Genomic DNA, 16,825 nt, shown 5'->3' with positions numbered 1-16,825 from the left:
CGCATTCCCTCCATCATTCTCCAATATCCCTCTTTTTCCCTCTTCCTAATATTACCCTGCACCCTCCCTTAAAGTAAGGACACATGCAAATATTCAAAGAAAAACAACTGAAGTAGTATGGACAGCTGAAAGAGTGGGAGGAGAGAAGTGAACTACAAGTGCAAGTCACTCCAGAAAATAAGGAAGGCCGAGATAGACACAGTCCGAGTAAAAACGATGTTAAAAAAAGGGAGAGAAAAGAGCAGCCGAAAAATGGAAACCATGTTTACGGATAAAAATAAACGTCAAAAATTAGGACTTTAACAATCCCCAAACTAGAAAGGTACAAGGGGAATTAATCAAGAAGAATTTTCCTTCCTTTGATGTGAAAAATACGCTACTTGTTCAAGAGTTGAAGAAATACGGTACAATTTGGTGAGAAAGCGCCCCCCGCCCTCATCCAATCTCTTAGCTTTATTCCCTTTCCACTCTACCGAATATTATCACCATCATCATCATCAATAACAGTGATATTTATTGAGTGCTTACTGTGTGCAGAGCACTGTACTAAGCTCTTGGGAGAGTACAACAGAGTTGATAGACACACTCCCTGTCCACAGTGTCTTTAATAATGATGGTATTTGTTAAGCACTTACTTTGTCCCAAGCGCTCTCCTAAGCACTGGTACTTAGATGATCAGGTTGTCCTACTTGGGGCTCAGAGTCTACAGATGAAGTAACTGAGGAACAGAGAAGTTAAGTGACTTGCCCAGAGTCACAGAGCTGACAAGTGGCAGAGCCGGAACTAGAACCACAACTCCCAGGGATGAGCTCACTGTCTAGAAAAGCGGTTTATTATGTGCCAGACCCTGCACTCAATGCTGTGGTAGATCCGAGACAATCAGGTTGGACACGATCCCTGTCCCACATGGGGGTCACGGTCTCAATCCCCATTTTACAGGTGAGGTAACTGAGGCGTAGAGGAAGTTAGGTGACTTGACCGAGGTCACGCAGCCATCGAGTGGCGGGGCCGGGATTCGAAGTCAGGTCCTCTAACTTCCAGGCCTGTGCTCTCTCCACCAGGCCACAGGGCTTGTCACGCACATCCCCTCACGCCTAGGCTGCTGGTTGGGGAGCCCCTGGGAGAGGAAGTGGGGGACCATGAAACTAGATCTCCCAGCTGCTACTGCACAAGACCCACAGAACCCGCCTCCACCTTCCTGTTTGTCCCAGGCCCGGCCCCAGGGGACCCTGCAGGTGGTTGGACCTGGGCTTTCCTTGGCAGGGCCCACTTCCCCACCCACCCATCCTATCCTGGGAAGCTGACTGCAGAGACGAGGCCTTGAGGTCAGGCCACAATGCAAAGGCAACGGGGGAGCACGACCTGGACATCCCTGAAGTGTGAGGAAGTGGAGATGTTGAGGGCACTTGATTCGGTTCGACTAAACCTGCCTTAGGCCTCGCCCGAGAAGAGGAGTCGCACCTCCTTCGGGAAGCCTTGATGGATTGGCGCCATTTAGGGGGCAAGGGTTATGTGGTGGGGACACGTGGAGAGACGGGAGCGGGGCGGGCACATTTCGGCTCCGTTCGGGGGCTTCCGAGTCCCCTCGGGGACTTCCGAGTCCGTACGGGGGTCTCCGAGTCCCTTCGGAGGCCTCCGAGTCCCTTCGGGAACTTCCGAGTCCGTACGGGGGCCTCCGAGTCCCTTCGGAGGCCTCCGAGTCCCTTCGGGAACTTCCGAGTCCCTTCGGGAGCCTCCGAGTCCCTTCGCGGGCGCGCGGCCCTCTTCCCGAGCGGGCTCGGGATCCTTCGGTTCCCCGCTCGGACTCCCCGGGGCCCACTTGTCCGGAAACAGCCGAGCGGATCCGGAAACACCCGAGCGGAGGCGGAAGGAGCGGCGGCGGGGCGGCCGCCTGAGCATCGGAGTGGGGGAGTGGGGGCTTCGGGGGGAGGCGATGGCGGCGGCCGCCGCGGACGGGGACAGGTGGCGGCCGCGCCGGCCCGGGCCAGGTAGGAGCGCGCGGGACGGGGGCGCGCGGGACGGGCACGCGACGGGCGCGCGCTCGGGGGGCGGGGGCGGGGGGGGGGGGAGAGCCATGGGGGGAGGGGGCGGGGCAGGAGAGGAAAGCGTCGGGCGCGAGGCCGCAGGCGTGGAAACGCACGTGCTGCTAATAATAATAATGTTGGTATTCGTTAATAATAATAAAGGCATTTGTCAAGCGCCTACTCTGTGCCAAGCACTGTTCCCAGCGCTGGGAGGATACAGGGTGATCAGGTTGTCCCACGTGGGGCTCCCAGTCTTCATCCCCATTTTCCAGATAATAATGTTGGTATTTGTTAAGCGCTTACCATGTGCAGAACACTGGGGTAGAGACAGGATAATCAGGTTGTCCCTCGTGGGGCTCCCAGTCTTCATCCCCATTTTACAGATGAGGTAACTGAGGCACAGTGAAGTGAGTTGCCCGCAGTCACACAGCTGACAAGGGGCAGAGCCGGGATTAGAACTCATGACCTCTGACTCCCAAGCCTGGGCTCTTTCCACTGAGCCACCCTGTTAAGCGCTTACTATGTGCTAGGCACTGTTATAATAATAATAATAATAATGGCATTTGGTAAGCGCTTACTATGTGCCAAGCACTGTTCCCAGCACTGGGGAAGATACAGGGTGATCAGGTTGTCCCACGTGGGGCTCACACTCTTCATGCCCATTTTACAGATGAGGTCACTGAGGCACAGTGTCTTGCCCAAAGTCACACAGCTGGTAAGTGGCGGAGCCGGGATTAGAATCCACGACCTCTGACTCCCCAGCCTGGGCTCTTTCCACTGAGCCACGCCGTTAAGCACTTACTATATGCCAAGCACTGTTCTAATAATAATAATAATGGCATTTAGTAAGTGCCTACTATATGCCAAGCACTGTTCTAATAATAATAATGGCATTTGGTAAGAGCTTACTATATGCCAAGCGCTGTACTCAGCGCTGGGGAGGATACAGGGTGATCAGGTTGTCCCACGTGGGGCTCACACTCTTCCTGCCCATTTTACAGATGAGGTCACTGAGGCCCAGTGAAGTGACTTGACCGAGGTCACACGGCCGACAAGCGGCGGAGACGGGATTAGAACCCACGGCCCCCGACTCCCAAGCCCGGACTCTTTTCACTGAGCCACACAGGCCCGCCGCACGAGGGCATCAAGCCCGGTGCGAGGGGGCAGTCCTCCAGGAGGGTGCAGTGCAATCAATAATCAATCAGGAGGATTTATCGAGCACTTACACCTGGCGCAGCTCTGCCCGAACGTTTTGGGAGAAGAGAGTTAGTAGACACCATCCCGGCCCTCAGAGGGTTTCTCAGGAAGGTGCAAAGAGGCCACAAGAGGGAAGACAGAAGGATGACGGGGAGGTGAAACGTGGACGGGGCAGAAAGGCACCGAAGGATTCGTTCCGGGCCTAATGTGTACAAGGGCTGCACTGGGCAGACACGATAGAGGCAGGTCGGAAACGATCCCTGGCCCACATGAGGCAGCCTTTCTGAGAGGGAGGGAGAAACAGGTGTTAAATCCCCATTTTGTAAATGGGGAAACTGAGGCACAGAGCAGTTAAGCGACCTGTCCGAGGTCCCAGCGGGCAAGCGGTGAGGCTGGTCTCCTGAGTCCCAGTCCTGTGCTCTTTCCACTGAGCCACACCAAGAGCCCCAGAGCGGCTGACTCAGGAAAGGGAGGGAAGACCAGGAATTGGGTGAAGCGATGGGAGGGGAGAGGAGGAATGGGAAGAGGAAACCCGGCCGATATCTGGTATTTCTAGCGGGGGTGACCCATGTACCGGCCGAACCGGGAGAGGAGGAGGACGAGGAGGACGAGGAGGCGGGGGAGGTGGACCGGCTGCGGGCCCAGCTCGGCGCAGCCCTGACGGAGATGGAGAACATGAAAGCCGTGGCCGAAGTGAGCGAGAGCACCAAGGCCGAGGCCGTGGCCGCGGTGCAGAGGCAGTGCCGGGAAGAGGTGGCGTCCCTACAGACCATCCTCAAAGGTGAGCTCTCCCCCATCCCTTCCCTCTCTTCCCAGACCCTTCCCGACGCCTCCCACTCCTTCGAGGACCCGGTCCCGGCAGACCTCCCACCTAGGTTAGAAGGTCGGGGACCAGCCCTGGACCCGCAGAGCAATCAGTCCGCCCTTCCTACTCAAAGATGATCTTTTGACGGTGATGTTCACCCGTGGGTGCGTGTTTAACTGACTTTAAAGGTCACGGCGGCACCAGGTGCCAGGCACACAGGGCACCCACAAAGCCTGTCTCTCATTGTGCCGACCTGTTTGTTGTCTGCAGCGCCTGATGCTGTTTTTGCTTTGGCTTCCTTGTCTTATAATCCTTATTTACAAAGCTTCTGTTCGAGGAGAACCGCTCCTCTCTCGGTTGGGGGGCATGGTGCCGGTCGGTCTACCAGAAACCGGAGAATGCCCGCTCTGCCAGCGGAGTAAGGATTTCTTTCCGAAGCATCGCCTCGGGCATCTCGTGTGGCGGAAGGGCTCCCTGGGGAATTCTGAAAGTAGCTCGCTAACGGCGGCTCCCAAGTTAGCTACCCCAGCAGGCCCTTTGGCCATAAATGTGGTTGCGATCATAAAATTATTGCAGTCACTTTGCAGTGTTTCGCACCCTTCCCCCCCGTACACCCACTTGCCCCATACACTAGAACAATTTCTTCGCACGGGCTCTCGGTCCTGAAACGTCCAGGACCGGAGCGAGAGACTCCCTCATCGTCATTATTCACCTTGCCCCATCTTTCCGTTCTTCTTCCTCCAACCCATAAACTATTTTGTGTCTGCATCCTGCATTGAACTGTAAGCTCCGCGCAGTCGGGGAACGTTCTGTCTTCAGTCGGACTCTCCCAAGTGCTCAGGACAGGGTTCTCTGCCCACAGTAGATACTGCGTAAATACTTTTGACTGGTTGAATAATTTAGTGGGGACTTGGGAAACACTGGACTGAACCAGAGTTTGGGGCTCAAAAGTCCCACACAGACCTGAAAACCTCAAGATATGCTAGTTGGGGCGCCTTCTCGGGCCTCAGCGAAAGTGGATCTAGAGTTCATTTCAGCAGGGATTGGTGCTGGGGAGGGGCGGGGGGGGACTTTGGTGTCTTTCTGACTGCTCCCATGGGTTGGGAGTTGAAGTCCCAACCAGGGGGTGACCCGCACATATGTGAAACTGCGGAACCCACACGCATCCCCAACCTGAAATGGGAAGGGAAGGGGTGCTGCAGAAGCAGTATAGGCCGTCCGAATCCAGTGGACAGTGGCATCTTCCATCCAGAGCGACCGATGAACCTCAGTCGGGGGACTTCTGCACTGAGAATCCTACGGGAAGGAATTGATTATAGTGCTAGGGATTTGCTCAGCCTGACTCGCACTCTCATCCCTGCCAGTGATGCTCGTGCTGGGACTCGGAGAGCACTGACCAAATAGAGGTGGGCAGAGTTAGGCCCTGAGCTTAAGTTGACGACTGGACGTCCACGGAGTGATTTCCTCGTGGGAAGAGAAGGTGCGAGCTTGCAGAGATCTGGGCTAGCCAGGTAAATTTGGGGATCATCTGCATAAAGGTTGTAATTGAAGCTGTGGGAACTCCCATGGGGAGCAGGGGGAAAGTGAGAAGAGACGGGGACACAGGAAGGAGCCTCGAGGGAAATCATCGGTTAGGGGTGGGAGGCAGAAGAAGAGTCGGTGAAAGAGACAGAAGGTTCGGCTGGGTAGGCCAGAGGAGAACCAGGAGATCGGCCAAGTGGTAAAACCGAGGTTAGATAGCATTACTCGGAAGAATGTCCAAAACTGAGCTCCTTATCTTGCCCCCCAAGCCCTGTCCTCTTCCTGATTTTCCCGTCACCGTGGACGGTACGACCATCCTTCCCGTCTCTCAGGCCCGCTTCCTCGGTGTCATCTTTGACTCGGCTCTCTCGTTCACCCAACACATCCCATCCGTCACCAAAACCTGCCGGTCTCACCTTCATAACATCGCCAAGATCCGCCCTTTCCTCTCCACCCAAACTGCTACCCTGCTGGTGCAAGCTCTTATAATATCCCGGCTGGATTACTGTGTCAGCCTTCTCTCTGATCTCCCTTCCTCCTGTCTCTCCCCGCTCCAGTCTATTCTTCATTCCGCTGCCCGGCTCATCTTCCTGCAGAAACGCTCTGGGCATGTCACTCCCCTTCTTAAAAACCTCCAGTGGTTGCCTATCAACCTCCGCCCGAAACAAAAACTTCTCACTTTAGGCTTCAAGGCTCTCCACCACCTTGCCCCCTCCTACCTCTCCTCCCTTCTCTCTTTCCACTGCCCACCCCGCACGCTCCTCTCCTCTGCCGCCCACCTCCTCGCCGTCCCCCATTCACGCCTATCCCGCCGTCGACCCCTGGGCCACGTCTTCCCCCTGTCCTGGAACGCCCTCCCTCCTCACCTCCGCCAAACTAACTCTCTTCCCCTCTTCAAAGCCCTACTGAGAGCTCACCTCCTCCGAGAGGCCTTCCCAGACTGAGCTTCCCCTTTTCCCTCTGCTGCCTCTCACCTTTCACCTCCCCTCAGCTAAGCCCCCTTTTCCCCCCCTTTCCTTCTGCTCCTCCCCCCTCCCTTCCGCTCCCCTCAGCACTGTGCTTGTCTGCTCACTTGTGTATATTTTTATTACCCTACTTATTTTGTTAATGAGATGTACATCCCTTTGATTCTATTTACTGCTATTGTTTTTGTCTGTCCCCCCCGATTAGACTGTGAGCCCCTCACTGGGCAGGGACTGTCTCTATCTGTTGCCAAATTGTACATTCCAAGCGCTTAGTCCAGTGCACTGCACATAGTAAGCGCTCAATAAATACTGTTGAATGAATGAATGAAATGGTCCTCAGCGTTCCAGAGGTAGCTGAGAGGCAGAGGAGAGTGAAGAACGAGAAGAGTCCATTAGACTTGGCAAGGAGGCGGTCAGTGGTTACCTTGGAGAGTGCAGGGTCATTATGCTTTGAAGGGAACAGAAACCAGACTGTAGAGGCAGTTGGAGGGAAGTGGAGGTAGTGAGTGTGTCTGACCTGTTCTACGAGTTTGGACGGGAAAGGGAGGAGGGAGATGGGGTGGAAGCCGGAGGGCGGCAGTGGCATCCAGACAGGGGTTTTTTTTTAGGATGGAGGAGAAGTGAGCGTGTTTGAAGGGTGTGACGGGAGAGAGCTATCAGAAGTTGAACAGTCGAGGATGGCAGTCAGAGTGTCACTTGCCCCCTCCCTTCTTCCCCTACTGCCTGCCATCTTCAACCGTTCACTTGCCAAGGGCTCCTTCCCCACTCTTTCAAACTTGCTTAAGTATCACCATCCTTAAAAAACCCTCCCTTGACTTCATGGCTCCCTCCAGTTATCGCTCCATCTCCCTCCTACCGTTCCTCTCCAGATTTCTCGAGAGAGAGAGCTGCCTACACCTGCTGTCTCCGCCTCCTCCGTTTCTCTCCTTGATCCCCTCCAATCTGGTTTCTGTCCCCTTCACTCCATGGAAAAAAGCCCTCTCTGAGGTCACCGGTGACCTCCTTCTCACCACATCTGGCGACCTCTACCTCATGCTAATCCTCCTCGACCTCTCAGCTGCCTTCGATACCGTCGACCACCCCCTTATCCTTGAAACTTATCCGACCTTGGCTTCACTGACACTGTCCTCTCCTGGTTCTCCTCCTATCTCACTGACCACTCCTTCTCAGTCTTTTTAGCGGGCTCCTTCTCTGCTTCCCATCCTCTGTCAAGTGGGAATCCCTCAAGGCTCAGGTCTGAGGCCTCTTCTGTTCCCATCTACATCCCATCCCGTGGAGGACTCATTCACTCCCGTGGCTTCAACTACCATTTCTATGCTGATGATTTCCGAATCTACATCTCTTATCCCTGACCTTTCTCCATTTTTTTGTTGTTGTTCATTTATGGTATTTGTTAAGTGCTTACTATGTGCCAGGCACTGTACTAAGTGCTGGGGTAAATACAAGATAATCAGGTTGGACACATTCTGTGTCCCACATGGGGCTCACAGTCCCATTTCCCAGATTAGCTGAGGCACAGAGAAGGAAGTTAAGTGACTTGCCCGAGATCACACAGCAGACAAGTGGCAGAACTGGGATTAGAACCCAGGTCCTTCTGACTGCCAGGCCCGTGTTCTCTCCACCAGACCATCCTTCTCTGCAATCTCGCATTTCCCCTTGCCTTGTGGACAGGTAACATGTCTGCCAACTCTATCGTACTGTACTCTCCCAAGTGCTTAGTACGATACTTTCCACGCCGAAAGTGTCCGATAAATGCCACTGATGATGATGACGACGATGATGGTGAGAGAGAACGAGGTCAGAAACGTCGTAGAGGGGGTATATCTCAAAATCAATCTCAATCACTTGTCTTTATTGAGCACTTACCATGTGAAGAGCACTGTCCTAAGCCCTCGGGAGAGTACGATATAACAGCGTTGGTAGGTACGTTTCGTGCCCACGAGAAGTTTACAGCTTAGAGAGAGACAAATATGAATATAAATAAATTATGGATATGTACATAAGTGCTGTGGGGCTGAAGGTGGGGCAGATAACGTGCTTAAGTCAATCAATCATAGTTATCTTGAAAGCAGGTGAGAGGTGGGGAGGATGAGGCTTCCACACTGCAACGAGACTCCTCTTCCTACCACACAACTTCCTCCTAAATTCTTTTTTCTAATCCCACCCTCTTTCCGTGGTTCCGCCTCTGCCTCCTTCCCACTGGTGGAGACCCCCAGATCAGCTCCTGAACGGGGCTCCCAGAGCTGCGGGCCCAAACCGGATTTCTGGGATTCTGACACCTGAAACCCCCAGGATGTCACCATTGCAGCCCCTGCTGAGATGTGGAGAAAAAAAGCCACCCGGTGCTCTTCCCCTCATTTCTCTCTCTGTCTCTCTCTCTCTGTCCTTCCCCAAGACTCCATCAGCAGCTACGAGGCTCGGATCTCGTCTCTGGAGCAAGAGAGGCGGCAAGAGCAGCAGGTCCGGGAGGCCCGAGACCGGGAGCTGAGCCGGCTGAAGCAGCTGCTGACCCGCTCTCACCCCCTGGACTCCTTGGAGAAGCAGATGGAGAAGGTGTGAGCTGGGGCCGGCCCCGGGCAGGACCGGCCAAGGGGCCTGAGGCGGCTGCGTTCTTGGAGAGCGCGAGGGAGCCCTAAGCCGGGAGGTGTCCCTGAGGTGAGGTGGGAGGGCGGAAGGGGCCTCCCCGACCCCCCGTTTCCCCCCGACCCCCGGGGCAGCGTGTGAGTGGGGAAGGGGCCTGCGGGTGATGCCCTCGCCCGCTCCCGCCCCGCCCACCTCCAGGCCCACGAGGACTCTGAGAAGCTGCGAGAGATCGTGCTGCCCATGGAGCAGGAGATCGCCGAGTTGAAGGGGAAGCTGCTGAGGGCCGAGGAACTGATCCAGGAGATCCGGAGGGGCGAGGTGAGTAGGCGGGAGCGCCTCCGGAGGCGAGGAGGGCGGGCCTGTGAGGGAAGAGGGAGGGAGGGAGGGAGGCAGGGTGGGCGGGCGAGCGGGAGGACGGATGGACGGCCGCCAGGGTCACGGGGGAGGGACGCTCCCTGACCAGCCCTCCGGGCTCCCCTTGTCTCTTGCCGACCGGCCCGCGCCCAGGGCTCCCTCCGTCCCCGCCGTCACTCCCTGCATGGTTCGGCGGAGTCGCTGCCTCTGCCCCGGGACCCGTCGCCCCCGCTGGAGCAGCCGGAGGATCTGGGCGGGGACGGGGGAGTCGCCGCCGAGGCCTTTGCCCGGAACTGCGGGGACAGCGCCTCGCTCTCCTCCTTCTCCTTCTCGCTCGGGGGGCCCGGCAGCAGCGCCTCCTTGCCCCGGGGCCAGAGGGGGCTCAGCCCAGAGCAGGAAGAGACAGCCTCCCTCGTCTCCACGGGGACCCTGGTGCCCGAGGGCATATACCTGCCGCCTTCCGGCTACCAGCTGGTCCCGGACCACCAGTGGGAGCAGCTACAGCTGGAGGTGAGTCGGGGAGCGGGGCCGCCCGGCTAGGGAGACGGGCTCTGACGTCCCAGAGAGCGACCTGCAGAGGAAACCGCCTCCGCTCGTGGGGGGAGGGGGAAGGGGCCTCCCTGATGGCGGAGTGGGGGGGTGTCTCGCGACAGGGGCGGCAACAGCAGGAGTCCGTGCAGCAGCTTCAGAGTCAACTGGAGAGCGCCGGGCGGGAGCGGGATGGCCTGCAGGAGGCCCTGAACAGGAGCAACGAGGACTGTGCCCGGCAGGTAGGGCCCCCGTCTCCTCACCCATTCTCGCCCCTGAACTGGACGAAGCTCCTTTCCCTTCTCCCACCGCTCCTGCCCCGCCCGGCCCAACCCCACCCCATCCGCCTCCCTTCCTCCAGGTGCAGGTGCTGCTCGACCAAATCCAGAACTCAGAGCGTCTCCTGCAGTCCTTGCAGGGCACCGTCAGCCAGGCCCAGGAGAGGGCACAGCAGCAGATGGTGAGGGAGGCGTGGGACAAACTAGGGGCGCTCGGAAAGCGGGCCGAGGCCTGTCTCCTAGGGAGCGGGGCGGGAAAGACTAGCAGAGCTAGTCCCTGGCCGGAGAAGGGGGGCTGCCGACACACGTGTCCCCTCCCGCCCGGCTCTGGGTTCCCACGGGGGCCCAGCTGGAGCCTGCCGACCCACCCTCCCAAAGGACAGGGTTCCAAGAAGGTGGGCGGGGTGGGGCATCGCCCTCATCGGAGCCCCGCTGCGGCTGAACCTCCAGGCCCGGTAGAAGTTTCGGCCCCGGCTCTCGTCGTCGATAGAGGCAGGTGGATGCGTGTCCCCGAGGCCGGATGAGCCGTTAGGGCAGTTGGGAAGGTGCCACCTTAGATGCCATCCTAGTAAGAAGAGAGGCTGGTGGGGATGCTCAGGGCCAAGAGGAGTTGAGAAGCTCTGTGGCCTAGTGGAAAGAACACGGGCTGGGGAGTCAGAAGGACCTGGGTTCCAATCCCGGCTCCGCCACTTGTCTGCTGTTGTGACCCTGGGCAAGTGGCTTCGCCTCTGTGTGGCTCAGTTGCCTCATCAGTAAAGCGGGGGGTAAAGACTGTAAGCCCGTGTGGGACGTGGACTGCGTCCAACCCGATTAGCTTGGATGTACTCCGGCACCTAGTATGGTGCTTGACACCGTAGAAAGCGCTTAATAAATACTATAAAAAGTTTAAATGAAAAAAGTGCTGGTGAGGCGGGGCGGCTGGGAGAGAAGAGTGCGGATGCTGATGCGTCGTTTTTTGAGCACTTCGCGTGCAGAGAGCACTGTACTAGCATTTGGGAGAACACAATAGAGTAACTAGATCTGATCCCTGCCCTCAAGGAGCTTCCGATCTGGCAGGCTGTACCTTTGGGGAGCAGAGAGAGAACCCGCCTCGTCCGGAGCTAACCTCCCCTTGCCCCCTCCCAGGCCGAACTGGCCGCCTCCCACAAGCGCCTGTGCTATGAGGTGAAGCGCCTGAACGAGGAGAACGAGGGCCTGCGGGGAGGACGCCCTACCCTCCTGGGGCCTCAGGGACAGGAGCAGGAGGACCAAGAGCCGCCGCCCAACTCCGTGCCGGTGCGTAGGGGAGACCGGGGGGCGGCGCGGTCCTGGCCCAGGGGAACCCTGTGCTCGGTAGCCGGTCTCCTGCTGCAGAGTCTGGTGTGGAGGGGCGGGGGGAGACTTGGGATGGAGGGCGACGCCAAGCCGCGGGGGCCCCCGATCCCCCATCTCCGCCTCCCACCCCAGGAACTGCAGCGGCTGCTGAAGGAGGCACAGCAGGAGCTGCGAGGCAGCCGGCGGGCCCAAGAGCACGAGGCCGAGCGGCTGCGCATTGAGATTGTGAACCTTAGGGAGGCGCTGGACGAGCAGACGGCGGCGAGGGCCCGGCTGGAGGGAACCCTGCGGGGCCAGCGGGAGGAGACACGTGAGGGGGCCGGGGGGACGGACCGCTGAGTGGGTTGACCGGGCCCCGGGGAGAGAGAGGAGTGTGGGCGATGGGGTAGAAGGGAAGATGGGTTGGGGGTGCAGATGATGAGTCCATGGGAACAGACAGATTAACATCTCTCTCTCTCTTTCTCCCTGCCACCCATACGCCCTTCCCGTCGCCACAACCCTGCAGAGGTGCTGGAGGGTGAGTGCGCAGGGACTTGAGGCCGGGAGAGGCGGGAATCGTGGGGGAGGCCGGCAGGGAGGGTTCTGGCTCTGACCGCCGTCCCTGACCCGCTAGCTTCCCTGTGCAGCCTGAGGACGGAGATGGAGCGCATCCAGCAGGAGCAGAGGAAGGTGAGTCCACCACGGGGAAGGAAGGGCAGAATGGGATTGTGCCGGGGCCGGGCAGGAGCTTTAGGAAATTCTAAATGGTTCCCTCCCCGTGGTCCACGCCCTTCTGAAGGCGGAGGAGCGGCAGCTAGAAGAGGCCCAGAGGGACCGGCCCCAGCCGCAGCAGACGCCGGCCCTGGACTGGGCCAAAGAGAAGGTCAGAAGAACCAGGCGGGTCTCACCTGCCCTTCTTCCCAGTGTGCGGGAAGGGGTTTGCCGACCCTGGCTTTCTGAGGTCTGCGGACGGGGCGGATGGGGAAGACTTTACCCCTCTGCCCGCCCAGATCCTATCCTGTCCTTCGCCTCCCCAGGCCCAGCTGCAGAGCTTCCTCTCAGAGCAAAGGGGAAAGGTGCAATGGCTGCAGGTAGAACTGGAGACGAGCGAGCAAGTGCAGCGAGATTTTGTGAGGTTGTCCCAGGCCTTGCAGGTGCGGCCCTAAGGGAATGGGGGGAGAGAGGAAGGGGGTTTGACCCCAAGGATGGGAGGGAGTCCGGGGGGACGTGTACCAAAAAATGCCCCCCTCTGCAGAGGTGGCGGGGGGGGCTTTCCTCAGTCTTTACGAGTAAGACTGGGGGTGCAAGTGAAGTGGGAGTGGTGTTGGGGGTCCTGCTCGGGCTGAGGGCTTCTCTCTTTCTCCCTTCCCCCCACCCACCACCTCCAACACACGCACAAACACACACACAGGTGCGCCTGGAGAGGATCCGCCAGGCAGAAAGCCTGGAGCAGGTGCGGAGCATCGTGGATGAGACGCCCCTCAGGGACATCAGCGACATCAAGGAGACCTGAGGACCCCGGAAGACGGGACGACCCACCGTCCTTTCCTCCCCCTTGGCCTCGTGGTGACCTAACCGCGGCCCGGTGCCCACTGCGGCAGCTGGGCTTTAGGGGTGTTAAGGGAACAGGCGCTAAACGGGACCCCGCTCCCTCCCCCTCCTCCCTTCACCCCTCAGGGAGGGCTCTGTCCCCTCCCGCTGGGTCCGACTCAACTCGGGGTGGCCGCTTCCTCGTCCCCACCGCCCCTGCCTTCCCGGGCGTAATCGGGGCTCTCAGGGATGACAGCAGGAGGGTTGGGCCACGATTGCCCCTTCACTGCCTCCAAGTAGCCAAAGGTTCAGGGCCCTGCTGCCCCCACCCCTCACCCACTGCTGACTTCTAGGGACCCGCTCTGCACCTGCGCGCATACACACACAAAGACCAAACTGACACTAATCACTCCCAGCCCCCCAGGATTCTCTTCCCCTCGAGGATGTCTTGGGCACCCCTGGGTCCCTTAACCTCTGCCTCTCCTCGAGGAGCAGGAAGGCTGAGAGAGAGCAGAGAAGACCCGTGAGAAACGGTTGCAGGGCTCACGTGTGAGACGGGCGCCTGGCACATCCAAGGGGCCCGGTCCCCCCCGTGCCCCCGAAGGACCCGTCAATGTCAGGCGGACACGGTTGCGTCGCCCAAGTGGGCGGGGATCGGACCCCATTGCTTCTCGCAGCTACAAGAGCCCAGGCTGGCGTGTTCTCTCCTTTAATTTCAATAAATAAGCAGCTCAGACAGTCACTTTGTCCCTGCAACCCCAGGGAATGACGAAGGGTGGAGAAGAGGGGCCTCCCCAAGAGGGGGAGGAAGAAACGGCAGGAAGGGGGGAGGGTTATAAAGAGAAAAAAGGGGGCAGTGGGGGAGGGCGAGTCCTGTGTGAGCAAAGGGAGACGTGGAGGGACTGGGGATGAGGGGAGGTGGGAAAGCCGTGCCACAGATCAGAGTGAAGTTGTTGCATCGCTCTACCCAGGGGCCAGGGAGCGGGAGAGGGAAATCTCGGGGCAGAGGGTGGATTACTTCCTTCGTTCATCTTCCGGATCTAAAACGAGAGGGGAAAGAGTTGAGGAGACGGAGAGTAGGATGGGGGAAAGCAGCCACCCCACCCCGCCAGCGCGTGGAGCCTGACCCCTTCCAACGTGGCATTGGGTCCTGGTGCCAACTTGTAGTGAAGGGGATAAAAACTCACCTGGTGGGAGGGCCCGAGGGCAGCCCTCCGAAACCTCATCTCCAAGTACCTCTGCCCCGTGGCCCCTCCTCGGCACCCCCCTCTACACCCCATGCAAACCCACAGACAAGGACCGTGTCCCAAGCTTCGTGGGGTCGTCCCCTTGGGGGAAGGCCGGGAGTGGGGGGACTGTGGAGCTGGGATGACCAAGGAGAACCCCGGACCCCCGGGAGTAGTTGAGGGAAACCCCCGCCGACTGGCATCATCATCATCACCACTCCCTTCCTGACTTTTCAGCTGTCAGGATCCAGTCTGAGGCAGCGAGCGAGCGCAGAGGGGGGCAGGGAAGGAAAGGGGGAGAGGAGGGCCGGCAGGCAGGGCGCAGCGGCAGGGGAAGGGAGGAGACAGGGCGGTGATACCTGTGACACGGATTCAAGGAGTTGGAGGAGGGGGAAACAGGTTACCCTACAACCAGAGAGGACAGAAAGAAGATCACAGTTATAGACAGATGAGAGGCTGAGTCGGAAGGGACAGAAGTCGAAGGTGGGAGAGAAAGAGGGGGACAGATACACATACAGATGGGATTGGGGCAGAAGGGACGAGGGGGGTCTCCTTGTTCCCTCACTAAAACGCCTCTCCCCCAGGGCCGGGAGGAATCTTTCCACCTGGGAAGTTGGAGGGGAAAGAGCGGCTGGGGGTGCAGAGGAGGCCTCCCATGGGGAGCGGCTGGGGGTACAGAAGGGGGAGCAGCTGGGGCGCCGAGGAGACCATGTGGGGAGGGGGTGGGGGTGCAGAGGAGGGCCCTGTGGGGAGCGGCTGGGGGACAGAGGCCATGTGGGGACGGGATGGAGGTGCAGAGGAGGCCTCATGGGGAGGGGAGGGGGTGCAGAGGAGGGCCCCCCCCATGGGGAGCGGCTGGGACGCGGAGGAGGCCGCGTGGGGAGCGGCTGGGGGCGCAGAGGAGGCCATATGGGGAAGGGATGGGGGTGCGGAAGAGGTCTCATGGGGAGTGGCTGGGGGCGCAGAGGAGGCCCCCCCATGGGGAGCGGCTGGGGTGTAGAGGAGGCCTCATGGGGAATGGCTGGGGGGGCCACAGAAGAGGCCCCATGGGGAGAGGCTGGGGTGCAGAGGAGGCCTCACGGGGAGAGGCTGGGGGCGCAGAGGAGGCCGCGCAGGGAGCGACTGGGGGGCGCAGAGGAGGCCCCCCATGGGGAGCGGCTGGGGCGCAGAGGAGGCCGCGCGGGGAGCTGGGGGCGCCAACAGTCCAGGGGAAGTGGGGTCGGGTCTCTTACCTTCCAAGTAGTTCCGGGCGACAAATTTGAGGAGCTCATCCAGGAAAATAACTGGAACTGAGATCTTCAGGACCATCAGCCATTTGGTAACATCCAGCGCTCGCAGCTTAAAGATCATCTGTGATGGAAGGGGAGAGCGTCTATCATTCCCCAATTTAAACTCCAGTTGGATTCCCAACCCAATCCCAGGGGTGGTTTTTTTTTAATGGTATTTAATTGCCTACTACGTGTAGAATACAGTTCTAAGCACTGGGGTAGATACGAGTCAATTAGGTTGGACACGGTCCCTGTCCCACATGGGGCTCACGGTCTAAGCAGGAGGGGGAACGGGAAGAGTGAGGCACAGGGAATGACTTGTCCAAGGTCACACGGGAAGCAACTGGCAGAGCGGGGATTAGATCCCGGGTCCTTTGACTCCCAAACCCTTGCTCTCTAACCGCTAGGTCATGCCGCTGCTTCAAGCTGTTCCTTTGGTTCCACTGCCCTTCCCTTCACGCTGCCAAGTCGTCGCCCCAGCCCTGACCCATGCCGTCTCCCCGAGCCTCGACTGTGCGCCATGAGGGGCCTCGGTCAGTCCGCCCATCAGCGGCATCCATCGGGCGCTTATTGGGTGCAGACCACCGCACCGAGCGCTCGGGAGAATCGGTCGACGCGATCCCCGTCCGGAAAGGGAGGGGCTTTGATTGGGGGGGGGCCGCGCTCACCGGCAGAGGGTCAACGTAGAGGATGAGGAAGTGGAGGGACATGGAGAGGCAGATGGAGCCGACAAGCCAGATGTTCACCCAGGGGGGCATCCGCAGCAGGGACTGGTTCTCTGACAGGCTGCAGAGGGAACAGGATGGGGGAAGGGGAGGGGGTGGATGGGGCGGGTGAATAATCTGCCCAGGAGAGGGACGGAAGAAGAGATGCGGAGACCAAGGGAAGGGCCCCGGGAGGATGGTGAAAGATAACGGGGGGTCGGGAGAGGCAGGAAGTCGAAATGGGAAAGAAGGGAGGGGAGATGGAAGATGGAAGGGGGACGGTGGTGGCGGCGAAAAGGGTCGGGGGCAGCTGAGGGAGGGGCCTCACCTGTTGAGGGCATTGCACATTTCTATGGTGACCAGTACGGACAAGGCCATGGTCATTGGCTCGGGTGCCTCGAAGACCTCACAGTCCAGACCCTCGAAGTCCGGGTTCTCCTCTGAGCACTGCATGAAGTGGGTCTGTGGCGGGGAGGAGGAGCACAAGAGGCTGATTCCTGGAGGACTGGCGAGAGGGGCCGTCTCCCCCTCTGAGAACTCCTCTCCTGG

At 59.1% G+C, this 16,825-nt stretch overlaps 2 protein-coding genes across 3 annotated transcripts in view; one reads left to right on the top strand and one right to left on the bottom strand.

The window, feature by feature from the left end:
• Nucleotides 1–1,899: 1,899 nt before the first annotated feature.
• On the top strand, nucleotides 1,900–13,820 carry RABEP2 (rabaptin, RAB GTPase binding effector protein 2). Its single transcript, XM_029057513.2, has 14 exons — nucleotides 1,900–1,988; nucleotides 3,778–4,002; nucleotides 8,908–9,065; nucleotides 9,294–9,413; nucleotides 9,603–9,959; nucleotides 10,103–10,219; nucleotides 10,339–10,437; nucleotides 11,381–11,530; nucleotides 11,702–11,879; nucleotides 12,075–12,086; nucleotides 12,183–12,238; nucleotides 12,348–12,431; nucleotides 12,586–12,702; nucleotides 12,960–13,820. The coding sequence occupies exons 1-14, from the start codon at nucleotides 1,934–1,936 to the stop codon at nucleotides 13,059–13,061; spliced, it is 1,830 nt and encodes a 609-aa protein (XP_028913346.1). The 5' UTR covers nucleotides 1,900–1,933; the 3' UTR covers nucleotides 13,062–13,820.
• Nucleotides 13,772–16,825, bottom strand: part of ATP2A1 (ATPase sarcoplasmic/endoplasmic reticulum Ca2+ transporting 1) — a 22,203-nt gene continuing 19,149 nt past the window's right edge. The window contains exons 19-23 of one of the 2 annotated variants that reach the window (XM_029057510.2): nucleotides 16,605–16,738; nucleotides 16,241–16,358; nucleotides 15,537–15,654; nucleotides 14,664–14,709; nucleotides 13,772–14,118 (exon numbers count right to left, since the gene is read on the bottom strand). In XM_029057510.2, the coding sequence (XP_028913343.1) occupies nucleotides 14,705–14,709; nucleotides 15,537–15,654; nucleotides 16,241–16,358; nucleotides 16,605–16,738 (375 nt within the window). In that variant the 3' untranslated portion in view covers nucleotides 13,772–14,118; nucleotides 14,664–14,704. The remainder of the gene's footprint in view (nucleotides 14,119–14,663; nucleotides 14,710–15,536; nucleotides 15,655–16,240; nucleotides 16,359–16,604; nucleotides 16,739–16,825) is intronic. The other variant, XM_029057509.2, reaches the window with a different exon arrangement.

This window comes from Ornithorhynchus anatinus, chromosome 2 (genome assembly GCF_004115215.2).
Source record: "Ornithorhynchus anatinus isolate Pmale09 chromosome 2, mOrnAna1.pri.v4, whole genome shotgun sequence".
NCBI classification, from domain to species: Eukaryota; Metazoa; Chordata; class Mammalia; order Monotremata; family Ornithorhynchidae; genus Ornithorhynchus; species Ornithorhynchus anatinus.
Note: the sequence above shows the minus strand (reverse complement) of the source record. Positions and strands in the feature narration are given on the sequence as shown.

Excerpts from the sequence above, each read along its gene's own strand:
- RABEP2 (XM_029057513.2), top strand. The coding sequence starts at position 1,934 with ATGGCGGCGGCCGCCGCGGACGGGGACAGGTGGCGGCCGCGCCGGCCC. Across the intron at positions 1,989-3,777 it reads GCCGCGCCGGCCCGGGCCAG|CGGGGGTGACCCATGTACCG; the intron begins GTAGGAGCGCGC and ends TGGTATTTCTAG. Across the intron at positions 9,066-9,293 it reads TGGAGAAGCAGATGGAGAAG|GCCCACGAGGACTCTGAGAA; the intron begins GTGTGAGCTGGG and ends GCCCACCTCCAG.